Source organism: Zingiber officinale, chromosome 6A (assembly GCF_018446385.1).
Source record: "Zingiber officinale cultivar Zhangliang chromosome 6A, Zo_v1.1, whole genome shotgun sequence".
NCBI lineage: Eukaryota > Viridiplantae > Streptophyta > Magnoliopsida > Zingiberales > Zingiberaceae > Zingiber > Zingiber officinale.
The window spans coordinates 114,714,815-114,738,387 of NC_055997.1; the positions used below are offsets into that span (position 1 = coordinate 114,714,815).

Consider the following 23,573-nt stretch of genomic DNA (forward strand, 5'->3'; position numbering starts at 1 on the left):
ATACATATGAAATGATTTTATGTCATTTCAAGTTCTCTAAATCCATGTCCATTTGTTGTTTCAGACACATTTATTTTTTTTAAATTTTTTTTCCAAATCGGTGATGAATCCATGGATTCGTCGCCAAATTTGTGACAAATCCTAGGATTAGTCGTAGATTGGGCAATATTTAAAAAATAAAAATAACTATCTCTGAAATTGATTGACGCGCTTAGAGAGCTCAAAATGACATGATACTAGTTTTTATGTATTCGTCTACTTCTATTGATTATATAAATATCCTTAAATATCAATTTGACACAATATATTTTTTTCATAACTAAGTCAATTAGATGAACTTTAATATGACTTAGTAAAAATACTAAAAAGAGTTATTGATTCAATATGTTAGAGTCATTTTGATGTCACAAAATTATTGTTTTCAATATATTAGGTCAAATTAATATTTGAGAGCATTATATAATCAAGAAAAGTAGACGAATACACAGGAACTGGTTTCATGTCATTCCTACCTCTCTAGGTCCATTAACTGATTTAGGAGACATTTATTTTTATTTTTTAAATATTGCCCAATTTGCAATGAATTTAGGGATTCATTGCATACTTGGCCATAAATCCACGGATTCGTCGCAAAATTGGAAAAAAAATTAAAAAAATAAATGTGTCTGAAACTCGCAGATGGATCTAGAGAGCTCGAATGATATGAAATTGATTCCTATGTGTTCGTATAAATCTCTTAATTATATAAATACCCATAAATATCAATTTGATCTAATATATTGAGATCAGTAAATTTTTTAATATGAATTAGATTTTTTTTGACACGATCATATTTAAAATATCACTATTCTCAATATATAATATCAAATATGAATTAGATTTTGCAAATAATCCAGAAAGTACTTTTCAAAATACTTGCCAAAATTTACACTTGAAAAATGTTTTTGAAAAATACTTGGAAAAACTTTCAAAATCACTTTGAAAATATTTAAAAAATTCCTTACAACTTACTTTACTTAATCCTTGTGAGAAATATTTTGCAAAATACTATCAAAACTTTCTTTCAAAACTTACTTTGGAAAAAAAACTCTTATACTTTTTCAAATGTCTGTTTTAACAATAACATGAAAAGTTTTGCAAAATGTTATCTTATACATTTTATCTTTCCAAAATATTTTGTTTTTGAAAAATTTGATTTTCAAAATTTTGAAAATTTTTCTTATCCTCCGTCTAATTTGCTTACATTTACATATGTGCATAATTTTTATGAATGCCAAAAGGGGGGGAGTAACGGTTAAGTAAGAAAAATGAAAGATTTTAAAATCTTTTAAATTTGAAAATCTTAATCCTAAAGTGATCAAGAGAATAAAATAAAATAAAATTTGAAATTACTTAATTTTTCTCTTGTATCATTTTCATACTGCTCTTTCTTTTTATTTATTTTTCTAACTTTAACTCTGGTTATCATTAGATCAAAAAGGGGAAGATTATTGATGCATTTAGTACCAATGATTAAACCTAAGTTTTGATTAATGATAAGTGGATTAAAGTTAAATATGTTGTTGATCTAACCTTATTATCAAGTGTGCAGGGGTGACTAACTTGATGGGTCAAGAGGACCAGACACCAGGTAGGAAGTTTGGCAAGGATGTGTGATTCCTGATTGGTGAAGTCCAGATGTGGAATTCTAACAGGAGGTCGGGATGTTTGATTCCTGATGGATGGAAATCTGGATGTGCAATTCTGATAGGAAATCTGGATGTTCGATTTCATTTGGCGAAGTCCAAATGTGCGATTATGGTAAAACGACCTGGTGGGTTAGATTGGACGTTGAGGAGGTAACTCAACACTTGGTAAGCGAAGGTAAGTCATTGGAGGAGAGTGACTCGGTGAGAACACATTCCAGTTGAGAGGACAGTAGGCGTCAGCCAAATTTAGATCCATTTTAGAAATCTAAATTGAAACTCTGACTAGATCCTAATCTCAGGGAGACAGGATCTAATTAGTAATCAATAATATTTTTATTGTGCTAACTTTATTTTGCATATTATTATTTATTTTGGGCTAACATGAACTTGCAAGGAAAAAGGAACACAAGTTTTCCAAGTGAACAGTACCCGAGGCGCCTTGAGTATTGTCATGGAAGATGCCTTCAAGAACTTGGAAGGCACCTTCCAGAAGATCAAATCAGCAGGATGTGGATGTTATCATCTCTGAAGTGAAGGGGATAGAAGTTTCTACTGGAGGCGGCTTCGAGGTGGCTGAAGGAGCCTTCCACAAGCTATATATATCCTGTTCGAGCAGCACACTACACGACACTTCAATTACGATCTTCTACGAATTCGTTTGCCATTTTGACTGCTCTGACTTCTTGCTATTGCCCTGTTACGACTGCTATGCCTGACTACTATTGAGGAGCCATCCAACACCGAGCTTGATTTGAACATCTTCAAAGTTGTTGGGTAACGAACGGTTATTATTGTACTTAATTTCTATAGAAAAGGAAAGTGTAGCATGTTACACTTGTCCTGATTTTTTGTACTCGATCCCTTCTTCTGGCTATTTTGAAAGAAGTTATTAGTGGATTAGCCATCGATAGGTCCACGAAACCTGAATCTTGGAGTAGGAGTCGTTGAAGATTCCGAACTAAGTAAAATCGACTGAGTTTGAGTTTTCTGTTTTGCTTTCAAGTTTAATTTTTTAGCTGCATAGTTATTTCAAAAAGTAAAAAAGATAAGTTTTTAGAAAATCACATGATACACCCCCTCTCACATGCATCTTGATCCAACAATCGGGATGTTCGATTCCCGACGGGTTGAAGTCCGGATGTGCGATTCCAGTAGAAGATTGGAATGTTTGATTCTTGGTTGGCGAAGTCCAGATGTGCGATTCTAGTAGGAAGACCTAGTAGGAGATAACTTGACACTTGGTAAGTGGAGATAAGTTAGGAGAATGACTCAGTGAGGGCGGGATAAAAAATGGAGACTGAGTTTTGTGTTACACTTGTCCTGATTTTTTGTACTCGATCCCCTCTTCTGGCTATTTCGAAAGAAGTTATTAGTGGATTAGCCATCGATAGGTCCACGAAACCTGAATCTTGGAGTAGGAGTCACTGAAGATTCTGAACTAAGTAAAATCGACTGAGTTTGAGTTTTCTGTTTTGCTTTCATGTTTAATTTTTTAGTTGCGTAGTTATTTCAAAAAGTAAAAAAGATAAGTTTTTAGAAAATCACATGATACACCCCCTCTCACATGCATCTTGATTCAACAATCGGGATGTTCGATTCCCGACGGGTTGAAGTCCGGATGTGCGATTCCAGTAGAAGATTGGAATGTTTGATTCCTGGTTGGCGAAGTCCAGATGTGCGATTCTAGTAGGAAGACCTAGTAGGAGATAACTTGACACTTGGTAAGTGGAGATAAGTCAGGAGAGTGACTCAGTGAGGGCACGCCCCAGCTGAGGGGACAGTAAGCCTCGGTCAAATTTAGGTTCATTTCAGAAACTTAAATTGAGACCTTGACTAGATCTTGATCTGAAGGATAAGCTCTAAGTCATAAATTAATAATATTATTATTGTTCTAATCTTATTTTGTAGGTTAAATATTTTTATGTTGGACTAACACATTTTACAGAGCAAAGAGAGCACAAAAGGTTATAAATGAATAGTACATGAGGCGCCTTCCAGACCGGATAACATAGAAGACTTCGACAATGATAAGAAGCTAAAGTAAAGGGATAAAGTTTTGGGTTGAAGGTGCCTTCAGGGCTATGGAAGGCTACTTCAACTCTAATAAAAGAGCATCTCAACCAAGACTTCTAATACAACAATTATACAAGCTTCTGCATGTCCATTTGGCGTTCCAACTGCTTTGACTTCTTGCTACTGCCCTACTACAACTCTACTGCGCTCGATTACCATTGAGAAGTTGTTCAACATCAAGCGCGATCTGATCATCTTTGAAAGTGTTTGGTAACAAAATTTAGTTCTATATTTAATTATTGCAAAAGAAAAAGTGTAGTGTGTTACACTTTTTCCTATTCTTTCTATACTCGATCCCCTCTTCCGACGTTTTTGGAAGAGGTTATTAGTGGATTACTTGTCGATAGGCCCGCAGGATTTGAGTCTTGGAGTAGAAGTTGGCGACAGAGGCCAGGACATGATCTGGAGTTCCAGATCTATTGATCTAGGTTACTTTCCATTTCTCGGTTTGTTTGCGTTACCAATTCCTTCTTTTATTTTGATTTGTTCACTTTCTTCCACCTACTTGCGTCGCTTATCGAAGAAACTGATGTCATTCTAGGTTTTCTCCCCCATTTTTTTTTGTCGCATTCACCCTATAGCGATTGGATCTCTTTCCCATGAGAGAAAATATGATACCTTTGCTCCTCCCTCGTCTCCTTGTGCGTTGAAGTACATCGAGCATCATGTATCCAAGTTAGACACACTTGCAGGCGTCGCCATAAAGTACGGTGTTGAGGTAATTCAGATTTTTCTTTACTAAATGTTGATCTTGTTTAAGAAATGAGGGGAAAAAAGTTTCTTTTGATGAATATTGCTAAAAAAATCTTGGTTTTACTTATTTCTCTTGAATCCTAAATCAGTAAATATGTGATAACTATTAGATGTTGCTATTCTTTCTCTCCATTATGTAGTCCTTTGATTAATATTTGTCAATTTTTCATAGTTTTTCACTTTTAGATCTTTCAAGCATCTAGTGATAAGTGCAGATTAGTTAGCACTGAGAGTGTTCTCTTTTGTTTATAAAAGATTGCAGATATCAAGAGAACTAATGGTCTAACAACAGATCTTCAATTGTTTGCTCACAAAATATTACTTATTCCTCTTCCTGGAAGACATCCATCATCTACTCTAATTTAGTGTAATGGTTCTCTCGATGACAGGTACTTTTTGCCATCATATTTTATGAGGATTAGTTTAAAGATAAATTAATTATTTTTAGGTAGTAATCAACAATTGATGAATTCCCCTAGGATTAATAAAAGGGTATCTTGCAATGAGCAAAAGGATCATGATTCCACACCATAATATCTGGTCTGCTATTCTTGATATTTGCAATGAGCAAAAGGATTATGAATTTTGGAGAGAGGAATGATCCTCCACACAAAGGAGAAAAGGTAATTGGTAAATAATGATATTATTCACTTTAATAAATCTATCTAGTTTCCATGCTTTAGTCTTGTTTCTTTGGTTGAGTAGGAAGTTCCAGAAGGTGCTCCTTACTATTTAGCTAGTCAGGCATTCGTCATAAGTGGCACACTTGACAGGTAATCTAGTATCATTGCAAAAAATTTATATCTAATATGACACTGTAAGTTGTATCTCTTGGCATATTTATTTGTTTTGGATTAAGATCCTATCTAGAAATATTGTGGAGTCATAGGATCTTAAGATCCCAATGCTTAACAAAATATTTATTGGAAAATTATATTTGGTATTTGTGATTTTATCATATGGATTATCTTTCAATATCTAGTTTTGTTAGCCAAAATTTATGGCTAACGATGACTAATATTATTCATGTAGGAGATATATAAACAATGCATTATAACTAGTAGGGGTTGCATTTTTATATTGTACTCCTCTAAGATGGATGATGATTACAAATGTTAGTAAAGCTTCTTATACTCTGAAGTTAAAATTGGTTATCATATATAAAAAAAAATTCTTAGGTGACATGGTACGAAATGATCTACTCTGAAGTTAGCAATACTGTAATTATTTATTTGATTAAGTGGAGGCTTTCAAGACTTAGATCTTAAGTAGGATTGGTGAATGAGCATAGGGTTGGATCATAGTGATCATGAGATCTCTACTCAATTTAGTTCCTACTTTGTATCCAGATTTGTTTGGACCATTTTGGGCTGGAGCATCAGAAATTCGTGAGACAAATTGTGATTAACAACCATGCTTGAATTATATTATTCTTGTTCCAATTTTTTTATTCCTGTTCATGGATGTATTTTTTAACATGGATGTATTATTCATGGATGTATTTTCTTTTATCTGTATTAGTATTTTAGGTTTTGGAAGCTTGCCTTACCAATTCCTATTTCCATTACAGTGACTTTCCTTACATGCAGCTCAGTGGCATCATCTCCCTGAGCATTGGCTGGATTCGGAGGCTTCAAAGATTGTAAGCACATTTTTCTTTTAGCTCCTTTTTTTTCCTACTAGAACACCTTCGAATGCATGGTGATTCTGATAAAAAAAAAAACATGAAACGATGTAATATGAAATATGAAATCCCAAACAAGGAGACTGTGAACCACCATTTAGTAGATCACCATATTAATTTTTAAACTGTCTATTCAATATACTCTTTCTTAATTACATTTCTCTTGCTAGTGTTTGATCTAGATTTGAGATAGTACTGAAGATGAAATTTCTAATCTTAAGTAGCTATAGTGATGGAATTCTTTCAAGGATGAAATTATCATTGTGGCAGGGCTTTGCACCAAAACCGCTTGCATGGTTCTATTCCACAAAGAACTGCACTGAGCTAACAACATTGTATGCGTTTTCTTCTATTCATATATTTTTTTTATCGATTATAGTTATTGGCAATGAGAATTTACTATATATTGTTGCATGAAGTTGTCACATTACTTATTTTTCAAGGTATCTGAGAGCTAATTACCTTCAAGGGAACATTCCACCCGAGATTGGAACTTGTGCACCTTACCATCTTGTAGTTTTTACATCCCCTTGTTTTCTTTTGTTATATAGTTGTTTCTTTAATCAGTTTTCTTGAGCTTGATGTAAAAAAATGTAGGGACTTGTCAAGCAATTTGCTCAGGGGCACAATTCCTCCATCTATTGGCTCTCTGAACCAATTATGATTTCTATGAGTCTTCATGTGATTATTGGTGGCTAGGCAGTTTGTTGTTGCAGAGTTAACTGTTTGACTATGCTTTTTTTAACAACTGTAGGAATTTATCAACAAATTTCTTGTCTGGTGAGCTTCCAACCGTTGGAATCCTTGTAACTTTCCAAAGCACTTCATGAGTAACTCTTCTATTCTCTCTAATGCTTCATTGGCTTGTTCCATTAATTGTTACATGTTATCCAATTGTTTTCTACTTGGGCAGCTGGAGTTTTTTTCCCCATTACACAAGTGTTCTCTTCTATCTTTTTATTTGACATATAGTGCATAACTAGCGTTCTGGGTGAAAATATCTTATTAGTTTTGCTCAGTGTTAGAATGTGTTATGTTAACACTTTGCATTTGACCTTTCAGTGTTTGTTGGGTAAGTTTTATGGCATTGCCAACCTTAAAGTATCATGCTTTGATTTGAATATGCCACTGGCTAAATTGAACTCAATGAAGAACTATATGATTTATATAATTGAGATCGTTGCAAATTACCAAATAGTTGTGGATGTTATGCAATTTCATTTCCTTCTATACCAGTTGCTAATTTCCAATAACATGCTGCACAAATAAGACAACAGTAGCACAAAGCTTAATTGTATCATCAATCCGTATGTGTTTCAGCAGGTTAAGATAATTCTTATTCACTTACATGTATATTTTATCTTTTAATGTCTTTATAATTTGTTTATTTTTATAAGCTCCTACAACTTAATTCTGCAGATTTGATTGCCAAGGGAAATTTGTATACTCGGTCACGTGGAGATGCAGCCAGTAAGTTGCTGGAAAAGGCTTTAAAGATTCAGTTGGGAAGAGGATTTTAGTTGACATATTTTGGATTTCGATTACACAACTATTATTTTCTCATTTTGATGTGTGTAGTTAATTTTTGAAATTTGAAGACAACATTTTCATGGATTGAATGTAGTAAATATTTAGTTTTGTATTGGTGGTTTCTTTATATTAAATAAAGATTGGTTGTTTGTTATTCTCATGTTACAACATGAACATTAAAGACAACGATCAGAAACATTGTAAAAAGTACGTAACCACAATGGATTTTTTTTTGTGAAAAGTGATAAAAGACAACGGTTTTATCCGTTGTAAAACATTTTAAAATTATATACCACAACGGTTTATATCTGTTGTAAAAAGAGTCTACCACAACGGTTTATATCTGTTGTCGAAATTATCTATTACAACAGTTTTAAAACGTTGTCGTATCCTTCGTAAACAAATTTTGAGTATATAAACAACAACGGATAAAAACCGTTGTAGAATGTCTACAAAGACAACGGATTCAAAACCGTTGTCGTAGGGCAATACATTTTACAACACCCTCAGTTACAACGGTTTTTTGACCCTACGACAACGGATAATATTCGTTGTCGTTTGTAGTTTTTGACCCTACGACAACGGAGAATGTAGTAAATACACTTAGAGTGTACTAGTGTAATTTTATAGTCAAGATAGACTAATACCAAATTACACTACGACTATTCCAATGGTCTGTTCCTATCCATCTTAGTCATGAGCAACTGTTTATAATTTATAAAGAACTGATAACATGATCTTCTATGTGTGACACCACACACCATGTTATCTATAATATAAATTAATTGAACAACTACACTTAGCTTATAAATGTAGATATTTGACCAATATGATTCTTATTTCTAAGTAAATGTTTATACAAAAGCTAGGCTTTTAGCATACATTCCAACAAACACTTCGTCTTCTTCCTCTAGTTCGCATAGCTTTCATCCTTCGCTTTCTGCTAACCCTTCTTGTTCTTCCCACTCCCTCTTGTTAACAATGTCGACCTCCGATGAATGGTACACATAGTGCTCTTCCGAGTTTTCTACGTCAGAAGCCTGTGAGCTTCAATAGAACTATAATTTCCCTACATACCTAGCCATTCCTACCTCTAGGGATCATCTTCATCTTCTTCCTCCAGAAAATGTAGCGATTTTCTGGGAGCAGGTTTTATGTGGTTTTAGATTCCCCATTCATCCTTTCTTCCTTGATGTTAGTAGATATTTTGACCTCCCTCTAAATCAACTAATCCCCCAATCATTCTCTATTATGGTTGATTTTGTTGTTGTCTCCCATTTACTCGACTTTCCTTTATCTCCTCGACTTTTCCATCACTTTTTTGTTCCTTGTCAAGTGGAAGATAGCATTTTTAAGTTTTAATCACGCCCTAAAACCACTCTGTTCCATAGAATTCCCCCTCAAGGAGAATGGTGGGACAAGTTTTTCCTTATGCATCTTCCGTCTCCACCATCGTACCCAATAACTTGGCATCGGAATCTCTCCCCTATTCCTCAATTAGGTGATATTTTGGAAGATCCTGTTCTTCGTTCTTCTATGGGAAAATTAAAGGATGCAAAGTTTAACTTGTCTGCCCTAATTACCGAAGGCCTATTATTTGCTTTTGGTCTTAGCACAATAAACGCGACTTTGGATGTTTTCTTTGGTAAGATTATTTTCCTTACTCATGTTTTAAATCATCATTATATTGTTCCTAACATAAATTTCTCTTTTTTCCAGCTGATGCTATCCTTCCTGCTTTTATGTACAGGAACATTCATTTAACGAGGGCATTTTTAACCAGAATGGGCGAATAATTGTTGAGGGATCGTCATCTTAATCAACCCTCTTATTCCCTTGGCTTACTACCTCGATTTGTGCGATCCCAAGAATCCTCAAGCTCTTTAGAACAAGAGGGTCCCTTCGTGGTGAAGCACAAAAAACCTTGTACCTCAGTCCTTTATCCCCTTTCGCATCCTATAGCTACTTTTGAACAAGTCCCTATTACTCCTCCTGCATATGTTCATTCCAATTTTGCATTAACTATGATGAGACCCGAACTTCTCATTCCTATGTTTCTTGTTATTCCTCCAGCTACATCTTTAACAGAGGAGGTACCCCCTACTCCTGTGGATCCATTGCCTCTTCTTCCGGCTTTACCTTCTTCCTCCACTAAGCCCCGTGCCAAAAGAACTCCTTGTAGGAGATCAATTACTCTCGGGCCTATTACAACACCCACTGAACAGAGTCCTTCATTATCGAGCCACTCATCTTTTGACCTATCTTTACAGGCTTCTAAACTTCCTCCTTCTTTTCTTCACCATTTATAGCCTCTACAATCTCCTCCATCTTTTGCAAACAAGCCCACAAATTACCTGTTGGTGCGGTTAGCACTAACGATCTAACTCAGGTTTTGATGAATGACAAATCAGGTTAAGTTAGGTTTGTCGTTATCTAACACTCTGACCGAGTGTGCAGGCGAAATCCAGACAGGTCGATGGACTGACCAGATGTCTGGCACGAAGTCCAAATGGGTCGACGAGCTGACCGGACATTTGGCACGAAGTCCAAGCAGGTCGACGGGCTGACTGGACGCTTGGCACGAAGTCCAGCTAGGCCGACGGGCTGACCAAATAACTGGCGAGAAGTCCAGATGGGTAGAAGGGCTGACGGGACGTCTGACAGGTGAGTAAAGGTAAGTCACTAGAAGGGAGTGACTAGCGAAGTCCAGACAGGTCGATGGACTGACCAGATGTCTGGCACGAAGTCCAAATGGGTCGACGAGCTGACCGGACATTTGGCACGAAGTCCAAGCAGGTCGACGGGCTGACCGGACGCTTGGCACGAAGTCCAGCTAGGCCGACGGGCTGACCAGATAACTGGCGAGAAGTCCAGATGGGTCGAAGGGCTGACCGGACGTCTGACAGGTGAGTAAAGGTAAGTCACTAGAAGGGAGTGACTGTGAGGACGTGTTCCCGGGAAAGGAACATTAGGCATTGATCCGGCTTAAATCCATTTCAGATATCTAAGTCGAGATCGTGACTAGATTCCGGTCTCAGAAAGACGGAATCTAAGTCATACTCTTGATATTGAATTTATAAAACTGCGCTAACACTTTGTTTTACAGGAAACATATTATATATTTGCCTCGGACTAACCTTGTCTTGCAGGAGAAGGAATCTCTGGAGAAAGGTGGTCCGGGCACCCGGAGGTCCAGGCGCCCGGAACAGGTCCAGGCGCCCGAGAGGCAATTTTATCTTGATCGCGTCGTCGCCACGTGGAGCTCGCTGGTTGGACCTGCCACGTCTCACTAGGGCGCTCGGAAGGGATCCGGGGTGCCCCGAGCCTCATATAAAAGAAGGGTCAGGGGTGGAGCTCAAATCAACAACTGACAAGAAGATCTTCTACTGCTTGCTCTGCTGCTCTACGCTCCTGCGACGCTAACGAAGCTCCGACAACGCAATTTTGCCTTTTTGATTTATTCCTTTGACGATATTGCTTTTATTTTCATTAGCATTTTCTGTACTTAGTTTGTAATAATTTTTTAACTACTAGTGATTGCCCACCGAAAGCACTTAACGAGTGCGGGGCTTGGAGTAGGAGTCGACACAGGCTCTGAACCAAGTAAAATTGGTCTGTGTTAGCATTGCTTACTTTTTCCGCTGCGCTTAACTCTTTTCGAAAGAATTTTCGTAATCGATATTCACCCCCCCTCCTACGAAACATCACGATCCAACAAGTGGTATCAGAGCAGGTACCGCTCTGATTTGGTGCAACCACCAATCAGACATGGGGAGAAACATTTCTTTTAAATTTTTTTCGGTTCTCAGTTTTTCGCATAACTCCAAACTGGTATTATTATCTTTTTGGAATTTTTTTTGTTGTAATTAAAACTAAATTGGTGCAACACCAATTTAGCTCTTTTTCATTATTCTTAATTCTTCCCGCACTACTAATCCAAGACCAAGTCTTGGGGATATCTTGTCTATTTGTTGATTTGTGTGTAGGGAAATTATGTCTCAATTGGAAGGCTTCAGTACAGTACGTCCTCCCCTATTCAACGGGGATGACTTTTCATACTGGAAGAAAAGAATGGAAGTTTACCTGAAGACATACTACGATCAATGGTTCAGCGTCACAAAAGCCTACCGAGCGCCAGTCGACAACTCCGGAAATCCACTAGACCCGGAACAGTGGACTCCGAACATGAGGAAGAAAGCATCAACGGAGAACAAGGCGATTAACACACTACACTCCGGACTAACAAGGGAAGATTTGAACCGGGTCGGACCACATCAGAATGCAAAAGAACTATGGGACAAATTGATCGAGTTGCACGAAGGAACCAATGACGCTAAGGTAACAAAATGAGCTAGACTTGCTTCTAAATAGAATATTTAACATAAAAATGCAAGAAGGAGAAACGACCAGCCAACTCCACGCAAGAATCAAAGATATTCTCAACGGACTCCACGCAATAGGACACCAAATGGAGAACCGGGACTTAATAAGGTATGCTTTAAACGCTTTTCCACGCAACAGCTTGTGGGCATCTATCGTAGATGCCTACAAGATCTCTTAAAATTTATCAAAATTAAAACTAGATGAGTTTTTCTATGAATTAGAACTGCATGAGCAAACTAACGCCGGGGTCGAGAAAGGCGTAGCTTTATTTGTAGGTTCCTCAAAAGAAAAGAAGAACAAGTCTGAACCTGAAGAATATTCTGACCAGAACTCTGAAGATGAAGAACACCTGGTGAACTTGGTAAGGAAAATATTCACCGGGAGGAAAAGAAGCTTCAGCAAGAAGGACCTTCAAAAGATCAATTCTCCAACCGAATCGAGGAGTGTGACGTGATTCGGATGCAACAAGAAGGGTCACTACAAGAACGAGTGCCCAAGACTGAAGATCGACAAACTGAAGCCGACCAAAAAGAAGGCCCTCAAAGCGACGTGGGATGACTCCTCCTCGGACGAATCAGAAGCAGAAGATCAGAAGCACCAGAGTCACCTCGCGCTGATGGCCCACGAAGCAGAGTCAGAAGATGAATCAGAAGACGGGTCCGAACCCGAATCAAGCCACGAGTCCGTACTCGTTTCCAAAGGTTCCGAAGAGGTATTCCTAACCTTAAATCGAAAGTTTTTTAAAATTATTTCCTGCTTAAATAATAAGTTAGTTAAATTAGAAATGAAAACAAATTGCTCCTAGAGGAAAATCAAACCCTCAAGGAACAAGTTGTAAATAATAAACCAACTCAAGATCTAACACTTGAGGAGGATAATTCATCATTAAAATTACAAATCAGTAATTTAAAAAATATGTTAGAAAAATTTACTACCAGATCAAAAAATCTAGACTTAATCCTAAATAATCAGAAAGCATGTTACAATAAAACCGAACTCGGATATAAGTCGAACTCAAATAAAACCTTTAAATCATTAATTATCCAATGCAAACCAACGAATAAAGTCTGGGTTCCGAAAGCGTGTTTAACCATGCAAATAGGACCTAACCAACATTATATCCCTAAAGATAAAATATATTATGTAAAGTCAAATAAACCAAATCAAAAACCAGAATACAAACCTAAACCAAAAAATTTAAAATCTAAATATATTAGAACTCAACAAAACTTAAACTATCACCAAGTAAAATATAATTATAAAAGAAATAGACATAAACCTAGAACTAAAAATTAAATTAATAGCCATTAATTTAGGGGGAGGCTCCAGAATAGCTGACACCTCCAAAACTAACCTACCCGGCAGGGTAACCCTAACCAATCTACCCGATAGGGTAATTAAGGACTAGTTAAAAAGGGTTCAAGTTTAACTTGAAAAATGGTACTGGTGAAATTTTGGATGATAGTACGTTAGGGAAGCTTAGTCTATGCATGTCTAGGAAGATATGACTTTGACCTGGTGCATTTGGCTAAGTGGAACTGACCGAAGCTACCCTTTATGGATCCTAACTAGTTAGACCAAGGTTTTGTATTAAGTCCAGTGGATAGGACTATTTGGAAAACCTCGAAGGTATGGTTACTCTAATGATGTCCAAGTGACTCACTATAGCCCAGAAGTTTAACGCCTATTTGTTGAACCCAAAGCTAAACCTGAATCTAACACAAGTTAAAAACAAACCCTAAAACTGAACCAAATTCATGTCACAAAATTATAGGATTTCTTGATTGAAAACATATATTGGGTGAGATGGCTAAGAACTAAAATTAAATTAAACTAAAATTAAATTAAATTAAAATTAAATTAAATTAAAATTAAGTTAAATTAAACTAAAATTAAAATTAAATTAAATTAAATTAAACTAAAATTAAATTAAAATTAAAATTAAAATTAAATTAAACTAAATTAAATTAAATTAAATTAAATTAAATTAAAATTAAAATTAAATAAAAAATTATTATTTAAAAAAAAAGTAATTTTTTAAAAAAAAATTAAACTTAAATTTTTTAACTTAAAAATTATTTTAAAAATCAAACTCAAATTTTTTTAACTTAAAAATTAATTTCAAAAATTAAACTTAATTTTTTTACTTAAAAATTATTTTAAAAAAAAATTAAACTTAAATCTTTTAACTTAAAAATTATTTTAAAAATTAAATTTAAATTTTTAACTTAAAAATTATTTTAAAAATTAAACTTAATTTTTTTTAACTTAAAAATTTATTTTAAAAATTAAAACTTAAATTTTGTTTAACCTAAAAATTTAATTTTAAATTAAAACTTAAAATTTTTTTAACCTAAAAATTTATCTTAAAACTTAAATTTTTCTTAACTTAAAAATTTATTAAAACTTAAATTTTTTATTAAACCTAAAAATTCACTTAATAATTTTTTTCCCTTTATAACTTAAATGATACTTGCTTGAGAATTAACTTAAAATAACCTTAAAAGACTAAAATTAGACTAACGTTAATTTCTACTCATTTTAGGAAACAAAGTGGATTTTGGACAGTGGTTGCTCCAAACATATGACTGGAGATCACACAAAGTTCACTCAACTCACTTACAAAAGCTTAGGGACAATTGCCTTTGGAAACAATGACAAACTCAAGTTAATTGGTATAGGTAATATTGAATTAAAAATAAATTTATAATTACAAATGTTTTACTTGTTGAAAATTTTAAATATAATCTTCTAAGTATAAGTCAATTGTGTGACACTAGGTATAAAGTCAAATTCTTATCTACAGAATGCTTAATCAAACATCTAAATAATCCTAAAATAAGTCTAAAAGGGTTTAGGAAAAACAACATCTATGCGATTAACTTAACCACTTCTTCAATTAAGTGTTATTTAACACAAAAAGAAGAAACCTGGTTATGGCATAGAAGAATGTCACACACGAATTTTAGAAACATAAGCAAATTAAATGGACTAGTTAGAGGACTACCAAAATTATCTAACTTTGATTCAACCATATGCAATGCTTGTCAACAAGGTAAGCAAACAAAATCTACCCACAAACCAACTAACGAATTACAAACCAACTCAATATTAGAACTTCTACACCTAGACCTATTTGACTCCCATGGAGTCAATTCAATAAATGGAAGCTTATATTGTCTAGTAATAATAGATGACTATTCTAGGTTCACCTGGGTAAAATTCTTAAAAAATAAGGATGAAACGTTTAAAATTTTTACAAACTTTTGTAAACAAGTTGAAAATGAAAAGGACCTTAAAATTAAAAGAATTAGAAGTGATAATGGGGGAGAATTTAAAAAACATAACTTTAACAAATTCTGTCTTGAAAAAGGCTACCATCACGAATTTTTGTGCCCTAAAACCCCCCAACAAAATGGGATTGTAGAGAGAAAAAATAGAACCTTACTTGAAGCCTCTAGAACGATGTTAAATGAATACAATTTACCTAAATATTTTTGGGCAGAAGTTGTTAGTACAGCTTGCTATGTACAAAATAGAACAACACTAAATAAAACCCATAACAAAACATTCTTCGAAGTTTATTATAATAAACAACCCAATATAAAATACTTTAAAGTATTTGGGTGCCCAGCTTTCATCTTAAACACAAGAGAACACTTAGGAAAATTCACCTCTAAAGTTGAAAATGGAATTTTTTTAGGCTACTCCCTAAATAGTAGAGGATACAGGGTTTATAATAAGGTTACCTTAAGAATTGAAGAAACTACTAATGTGAAATTTGAAGAATCCAAACAAAACCTAGAACAAACACAACTTCAACCAATTGAATTTGTTCAAGAAAATAATAATTCTGAAGGAACCAACCAAATTCTAAGTCATGAAGAAGAAGAACAACCTCAGGAGAGTCAACCCCCTAGAACTATAAGAGTAAACCCAAATCACCCAACTGATCAAATAATTGGTGACCCAGATCTTAGGGTTCAAACCAGATCATCCTTTAGAAATCTAAGTCAAATATCTTTAATCTCAAAAATTGAACCCAAAACCATAGTTGAATCCCTACTTAACCCAGACTGGGTCATACCTATGCAAGAAGAATTAGCTCAATTTGAGCGTAATGAAGTTTGAGACTTGGTACCACTACTCAAGAATAAGAAAATAATAGAAACAAAATGGGTATTTAGAAACAAATTAAGTGAAACAGGAGAAATTACTAGAAATAAGGCCAGGCTAGTTGCTAAGGGGTTTAGTCAAGTAGAAGGACTTGACTATGATGAAACATATGCCCCAGTGGCTAGACTAGAGTCCATTAGGATGTTACTAAGTTATGCAGCACACAAAGGGTTTAGACTATACCAAATGGATGTTAAGTCAGCATTCCTAAATGGACTAATAAAAGAAGAAGTCTGCGTAGGACAATCACCTGGGTTTGAGAGTCTAGAACACCCTGATTATGTCTATAAATTGAAGAAAGTCTTATATGGACTTAAGCAAGCACCTAGGGCATGGTATGAAAGACTAACTTCTTACCTAATCTCTAAAGGGTTTAACCAAGGTCAAATTGACTCAACCCTATTTGTCAAATTAATAAAAGAAGATATTTTTATAGCACAAATTTACATAGATGATATAATCTTTGGTTCAACAAATTCAGAATTTTTAGATGAATTTACAAGTTTAATGGAACACGAGTTTGAAATGAGTCTAGTAAGTAAATTAACCTATTTTTAGGATTACAAATCAAACAAACAAATGAAGGTAACTACATTTATCAACAAAAATATACTAAGGAAGTACTTACAAAATTTGGAATGGTAAACACCAAAGAGATAAAAGCACCTATGGCAGTAAACACAATCTAGATGATGGCCCCAATGGAAAACTAGTTGATTTAAAATACTATAGGAGTACCATAGGTAGTCAACTATACTTAACTGCAAGTCGACCAGATATCTTATTTGCAGTTAGTATGTGTGTTAGATACCAAACCTATGCTAAAGAATCTCATTTGACTCAAGTCAACACTACAACAAAAACCTTCATAGACATCGGTTTTCCACCGGTGTCTATTTCATTTTCGACCGATGTCTATGAAGCCGATGTTAAAAGTCTGCCATTTTAGACATCGGGTTAAAATCGGTGTAGTATCACTTAACGACACCGGTCTTCGAATCGGTTATTAACCGGTGTAGTATCACTTAACGACACTGTTTCATCAACGGTGTAAAACCGATGTAATATTGTATGTTAATAACACCAGTTTTGGCAGCGGTAAATGACCGATGTAATATTAGTTATTAACACCGGTTTTACAGCGGTGGAAAACCGATGTAATATGTATATTTTTTTAACAGCACAATTTGATTTCCGAAACAATGAAAAACCGACAATAACAAAAAAAATACACAAATATTCACAAATTATACAAATATTCTTCATTCAATAATATCCATAAAATACACAAATATTCACAAATTATATAAATAATCTTCTTACAACAATATCCATAAAATACTCAAACATTCTTTTTACATCAAAAGCTAGCTAATAGATATCAAAATCAAGGTAGAACATTCTTTTAACACATCAAGGTAGAACCGCACTTCAAATGTAATCTAGCATGCATTCAGCCCACTCGAACCGTACTTCATCAATTTCAACTCTGGAGTACTTGAGATTTGTAAACTGTAAAAACACATATATCCACCATATGTCAAATAACTAAAACAAATGTGTGCATGTATCAAATAAAATAGAATACTGAGTTTTTAAAGGCTACTATGGAAGATAACGAATATAACATAGAATCTAAAACTTTCATATATGACACTTAGTATATGCTGCTTAGAATATAACATAGATAATTTGCTCCTTCTAATTCAAGTGTACAGATTGATAAGAACCGACAGCATCATACAACAACTTACTAGGCATGATAATGGTTGAACAAAGAAATATGACTACACAACAAATCCAGTGAAGGAAGCATAGAAGAACAAGGCTACCTCTGATGAAGAGATATACTATTTATTGTACTACCTCTGATGCCATCTTGGTATCCTGAATATCCTGCACTAAGCCCCCTATTTTTTGTGATTTCTGCTACCAACCACAGCAGCAAGGAATGCGGCAAGAAGGCAGCTGCCTCCTTAGTTCAGCACCCAAAACAACAAGTTAGAGATTCCTTTTGAACACTCAAACAAGTTAGAGTTGATGTGTATTTATCCTTTTTGTCTTGTCTTTTGATCCAGATATCAGCATCATAAGTGAATTAACTAGAAAACTCTACATGTTTTGCTTCAAATAATGTCTCAACTGTACAACCTTCAGTCATTATTGTCTTTCTCATGTTTTTTTAAGGTCGACTTGGGGAATCCATCCTTTGACATAAGGCATTACATCCAGGTGCCTAATTGCTTGAGATAACAAGTCGATGGCAATAAATACCTACTCCCCAAATGATCATTTGTTCTTTATTGGTTACTACAGTCAGTCATATGGAGCATGGTTCGCATGAGAGCAACGCCCAACTATAAAGGCGCACCTTTAAACACTGCATTTGGAAATATTAGGGTAACTGTAACTCTCTTGTAAGCCACCAAAAGTTCTTTTAACAAACTGGACGTGAAGCTGAGGCATTGATGGGCAAAACTAAGATCAATTGGCCTTTTAACCCCAAGTAAGTAATACCTACAGGAACCCATAGCAGTTAAAAAAAAGTGTAGGCTGACATCTGAAGGATTTGCAATTTAAACTAAGAAAATTAGAAAAATTTCTCACTATCACCCAGCTTAAAACCAGGGATACAGACATCTGTAAAGTCAGCATCTTCTTCCTCAATTAATTTCTTTATTGTTCCAGATGTTGTTTGACATATTAGTGCTTTCCTCATATGCTATATTTATCAACAGCTCAAAGAACAGATGTAAAGATAAAATTGACCTGTTTGATGCAATATGTGACGGCAAGAACAGCCCAGGACATCATACCAAATCGGCAGTTTGTAAAAACCTTGATGTCAAAGTTTTTGCCGATACGAGGATACAGTTCCATGCCCTGCACAAGAAAAAAAAATTGTCCACAAACTGTATAAATTGCAGCTACATTGATAGGAAAAATTAGGCTGAAAAGCATTGCCAAGTAATTCATTTGTTCATTATAGAAGGATATTAATACATGAGATACAACTTGCATAATAACAACACATAGCTAGAAAAACTAGCATGAAGAAAGGCACAAACCAAATGGTTGAGCAAAAGGAAGTCCAACAATATCAACAAGAGGTAAGATCCTCATGTGGTTTTAATGGCAATTATTTAAAAGCAAAGAATAACCTATTCCACCTAAGGTTTCCTCTGCCAGGACCTCATATCAGTGAATATACTTCTCCATGCAAGAAAATTGAACAAGCAGTGTGAGGCAAGTGTTTATTGTATAGCCAGAAATCAAACTTTACTGATAAAAAGAGGAGAATTTCAATTCTATCAAGATGCTATTTTCCCAACAACTTAACATGAATGGAGCTTTAGAGATTGAAAAGTTCATGGAATTGCAGAACTAGCTTGAAAAGCTTCAATAGAGACCAGGCAGGAAAGTATTCCAATGCGCCATATTCAAATTGACTTGTGACATCCCAATTCATTGGGTATTTCCTTATAATGAAAGCTAGAATGTGGTTGCCGAAATCAAAGACATCATATTCTAAGCCATGTTTAAAGAGTTTTTACATGTATGTGATATTATATAAGATCCCATCATCATAGTAAAAATAATCCTATTGTTGCAACAGAAGTACATGCATATGTGTATTATAGTTGGCAATGAGACCAAGGATGTGAGAGAATTTTTTTTCCATGACGGTGAATATATGGCAACATTGAATATTGGTGGGCAAGTGTTTTAGATTTCTAAATAAATCATTTCATAAGATTTCACATAATGGAAAAAATACTTGAAGGTTTTTTGTGATTCAGTTGGTTCCACAAGTAGATATGGTTAGAAAATATCCTCTGAACTCTTAAGTCAACATATCTTGGATCACGAACAAACACATATAGAGTAGGCAATGAAACATTTGAAAATAAAATACTAATGAAGTCACAAATAAGGTTATTCATTTGTACCAAACATAAATATTTAACTATTTTTTTTTAAGGAAATTGCATTTTCCAATGCAATTTGATCTCATGGTACTCCTTTTACGACTAAAACCCTCAACACCAAAACATGTTATAGCACAATTCCCCATGGAAATATCTAGAGCATTAACTACTAGTCTTGGGTAGTTCTGCTCCCTGGTGTTGGCTAATGATTGAGACTTAACTATTCAACAAAACAAATCACAGAGTGATTTTCCTGTTTAAGTCTGTGATCAAGAGCATATATTACTTTCTATACTAAAAAAGAAAATGAATGAGGCTACATTGAATTTATGACATTTGACTTTAGCAAATAGACGTGCTTTTTTAATGTTTGTTGAGGATAAACATGCACAGTTAAGAAGCAAAAGAGAATCAATTGGTTAAAGAGACAACCAGAAGAAAGTAAGACTGCTACATATTCTACAAAGTACACTTACATACACAAATATAGTTTAATCTATATGCAGATTGGAGAAATCTCATGTAACCATTAGTACAGAGAATGGAAATGCAAGAATAGAGTGCACCCATGCAAACATAATTATAATATGTAAAAATAGTGATACATCTGGGAACAATTAACAGATAAAATCCTTCACTATCAAATATAGCTAATAAAAGTTTAAGCATTGGCACATAACCTTCCATGATTAGGTAACAGTGATTAAAAAATAAATCAACAAATCCATTGTAATATGTTCATTTGTTTTTTTTTTTGAGATATTTGCAAGGCCCTTGCATACTCCATAGTATCTCAAATTATCAATCAGATGCATTTATCTGATTATTTTATGTGCAATCAATCCAGAAAAAAACAATGACACAACAACTCTGCAAATGATGTCTGGTTAAGAAAGCTCACCCAATACAAATCAATTATGAAGTTCCCTAATGAACCAGAATCCGAAGAAGATGGTGCCAAATGACCCTTTGGAGAAAAACAATCATCTCAAATTAGGAACAAAGGACAGTAATAACCATAGGCAAAGCTAGATTGAAATTTACAGAAGCTCACTTTCAAGTATAACAAAATGCAGAACACTAAGCTTCCCAGAATAAGTGCTGAATAAATTTCTCCCAAGTGATCATACACGACTGCTGGGTTGAAGATTCCAAACCTTCAAAGATAATTCAAGAAGCACTGGTCATAGTTAAAAGTTAGAAGTATGTTAAAATAAAGATAAATACACATGAATTGTCAACCGATGTCAAAAAATGTGCATACATGTAGAGGAAAATAAGAGATGCAACTAGGTGTCTATAAACCACTCATCTAACTCCCTGTAGAGAAACAAAATCCTATGTATGCACAACAATACGAAAAAGTATGAAATTAAACCATTTAATTACATACTTGAGGTATGAGTTAAACATAGGAGATCAACAAATTTAGCAATAACAATGGTAATCATCATGGCGACTTATCATTAATACTAACAAAGATTTCCTTTTTCCCTCCACCCCTTACATCTTCAACTCTAATTAATCCAAATACTTGAGAGTTTATGCACTTTACTAACAATATTCAGTCTTTGTCTGCATGACTTTATGCCTCTGTATATGCTTTGTGAACCTTGATCACAAGATAGGACTTTACTATGTGCTATTAAATTTGGAAAAAGTGGCATACTTGTAGCCGTTTAAGTGATATGCTAGTATATAAAATAAAAAAGACTGCCATTACCTTCAAAACTTACAACAAATAGCAATCAAACCAATCTCCATAGCTTGTGTTTTCCAAAAACAGAAATTGGAAACGAGAAAGAAAAAAAACCACAAATTTATGTCGGAAACGAAAATTTGCGGGAGGGAAAGACAGGGAGTTTCACCTCGTCGGATTCCTCCTTCTCCTCCACCTTCTCCTCCTTAGGCTCCTCTGCAGCTGGGGCGCCGCCCGCGCCGCCGCTACCTGGGGCGGCGACCCCAATGGCAGCCACAGAGCCACCGGAGGGCACGAAAGCGAACTTCTCCCGGCCGGCAGCGATGACTTCCGTTATGTCCTTGCCCTTGACTTCCGCGAGGAAGTGGTTGATCCTCTTATCCTCTGCCTCCGCTCCCACTACAAGCAAGAAACAAGGATCACCGAAATGAAACCAAGATAAATATGAGAGGGAAGAGAGTTCGACCTGATTCAAGGATGGATCTGATATCATTGGCGGAGGGGTTGGGGTTGCCGCCGAGGACGGCCAGGAGATAAGCCGCCACAATTTTCATCTTCGCTTCGAGATTTGCAGACGACGATGCCGCTGTTGCAAGGTCTCGGACCTCTCGGTGATGAGTGCGTAGAATGAGGTGGGTCGGCTTAATTCCAATTTGTATCTTATCAAAACCCTAGGGTTGGGTCAGCGGAGGGAGGGCAGCGGAATGCAGGAGTAGGGGTGGGAGACGCAGCAGCAGCGGCGGCTAGGGGAAAGTTGGTCTTGGCCTTGGAACCACGGAACGCGCGAGCGGCGGAGTCGTAGGCCAGAGCGGCAGCCTCGGCCGAGTCGAAGGTTCCGAGCCACACCCTGACCTTCTTCCAGGGGTCCCTGATCTCGGCCGCGAACCACCCCCAAGGCCGCTTCCGCACGCCGCGGAACCGCGTCTCCGCTACTGCCGCCGCCGGCTCCACCAGAACTCGGCCTTTCTTCATCTGGCCAACAGATCGACGGAATGAAAAGGAACAAAAGAAGGGGGAAGAGGGAGCGAGAAATGGGATCAAAGGAAGAGGAGTGCTAATTTTGCCATGTCGAATTGTTCAAAATTGGGGAGATAAATTGGCTGGTTGCTTCATCCAAGGCGAGGAGAAACCCAAAAGAAAGGGCGCTAAGAAATTCCGTCAAAATTTTGGTTCATAGACACCGGTTTTAAAAACCGCGGTTAAAATCGGTGTCTATTAATGAAAAAAAGGCGCTCATAGACATCGGCTAAAAAAACCGATGTCTATGAGCGAAAATCTGCGCTCATAGACACCGATTTTTGGAAAAACCGGTGTAAAATACTCAAAGACATCGGTTTTTGCTTAAAACTGTTGTTGTTCCACTGATGTCTATGAGGGTTTTTCTTGTAGTGCAAAAGAATCTTTAGATACCTTAAAGGAACAACAAATGTAGGTATTTGGTTTCCTAGGACTAATAATTTTGAATTAATAGGGTACTCTGACTTAGATTATGCTGGATGTAAATTAGACCGCAAAAGCACAAGTGGCGGATGTCAATTACTTGGTCCATCACTTGTCAACTGGTTTAGTAGAAAGCAACACTGTGTTGCCCTATCCACAACTGAGTCAGAATATATAGCTATAGGAGAGTGTGTTGCACAATTATTATGGATGATGCG

General features: G+C 35.6%; 2 protein-coding genes across 2 annotated transcripts; both read right to left on the reverse strand.

Moving 5' to 3' along the window:
- Nucleotides 1-22,036: 22,036 nt before the first annotated feature.
- Nucleotides 22,037-22,641, reverse strand: LOC121995184 (60S acidic ribosomal protein P2B-like). The gene is made up of 2 exons (XM_042548993.1): nt 22,382-22,641; nt 22,037-22,314 (listed from the first exon to the last, which is right to left on the reverse strand). Exons 1-2 carry the CDS (start codon nt 22,467-22,469, stop codon nt 22,037-22,039), a joined length of 366 nt encoding a protein of 121 aa, XP_042404927.1. The 5' UTR covers nt 22,470-22,641.
- Nucleotides 22,579-22,887, reverse strand: LOC121995185 (ethylene-responsive transcription factor 3-like). Its single transcript, XM_042548994.1, has one exon. The coding sequence runs from the start codon at nt 22,885-22,887 to the stop codon at nt 22,579-22,581; it is 309 nt and encodes a 102-aa protein (XP_042404928.1).
- Nucleotides 22,888-23,573: the final 686 nt, after the last annotated feature.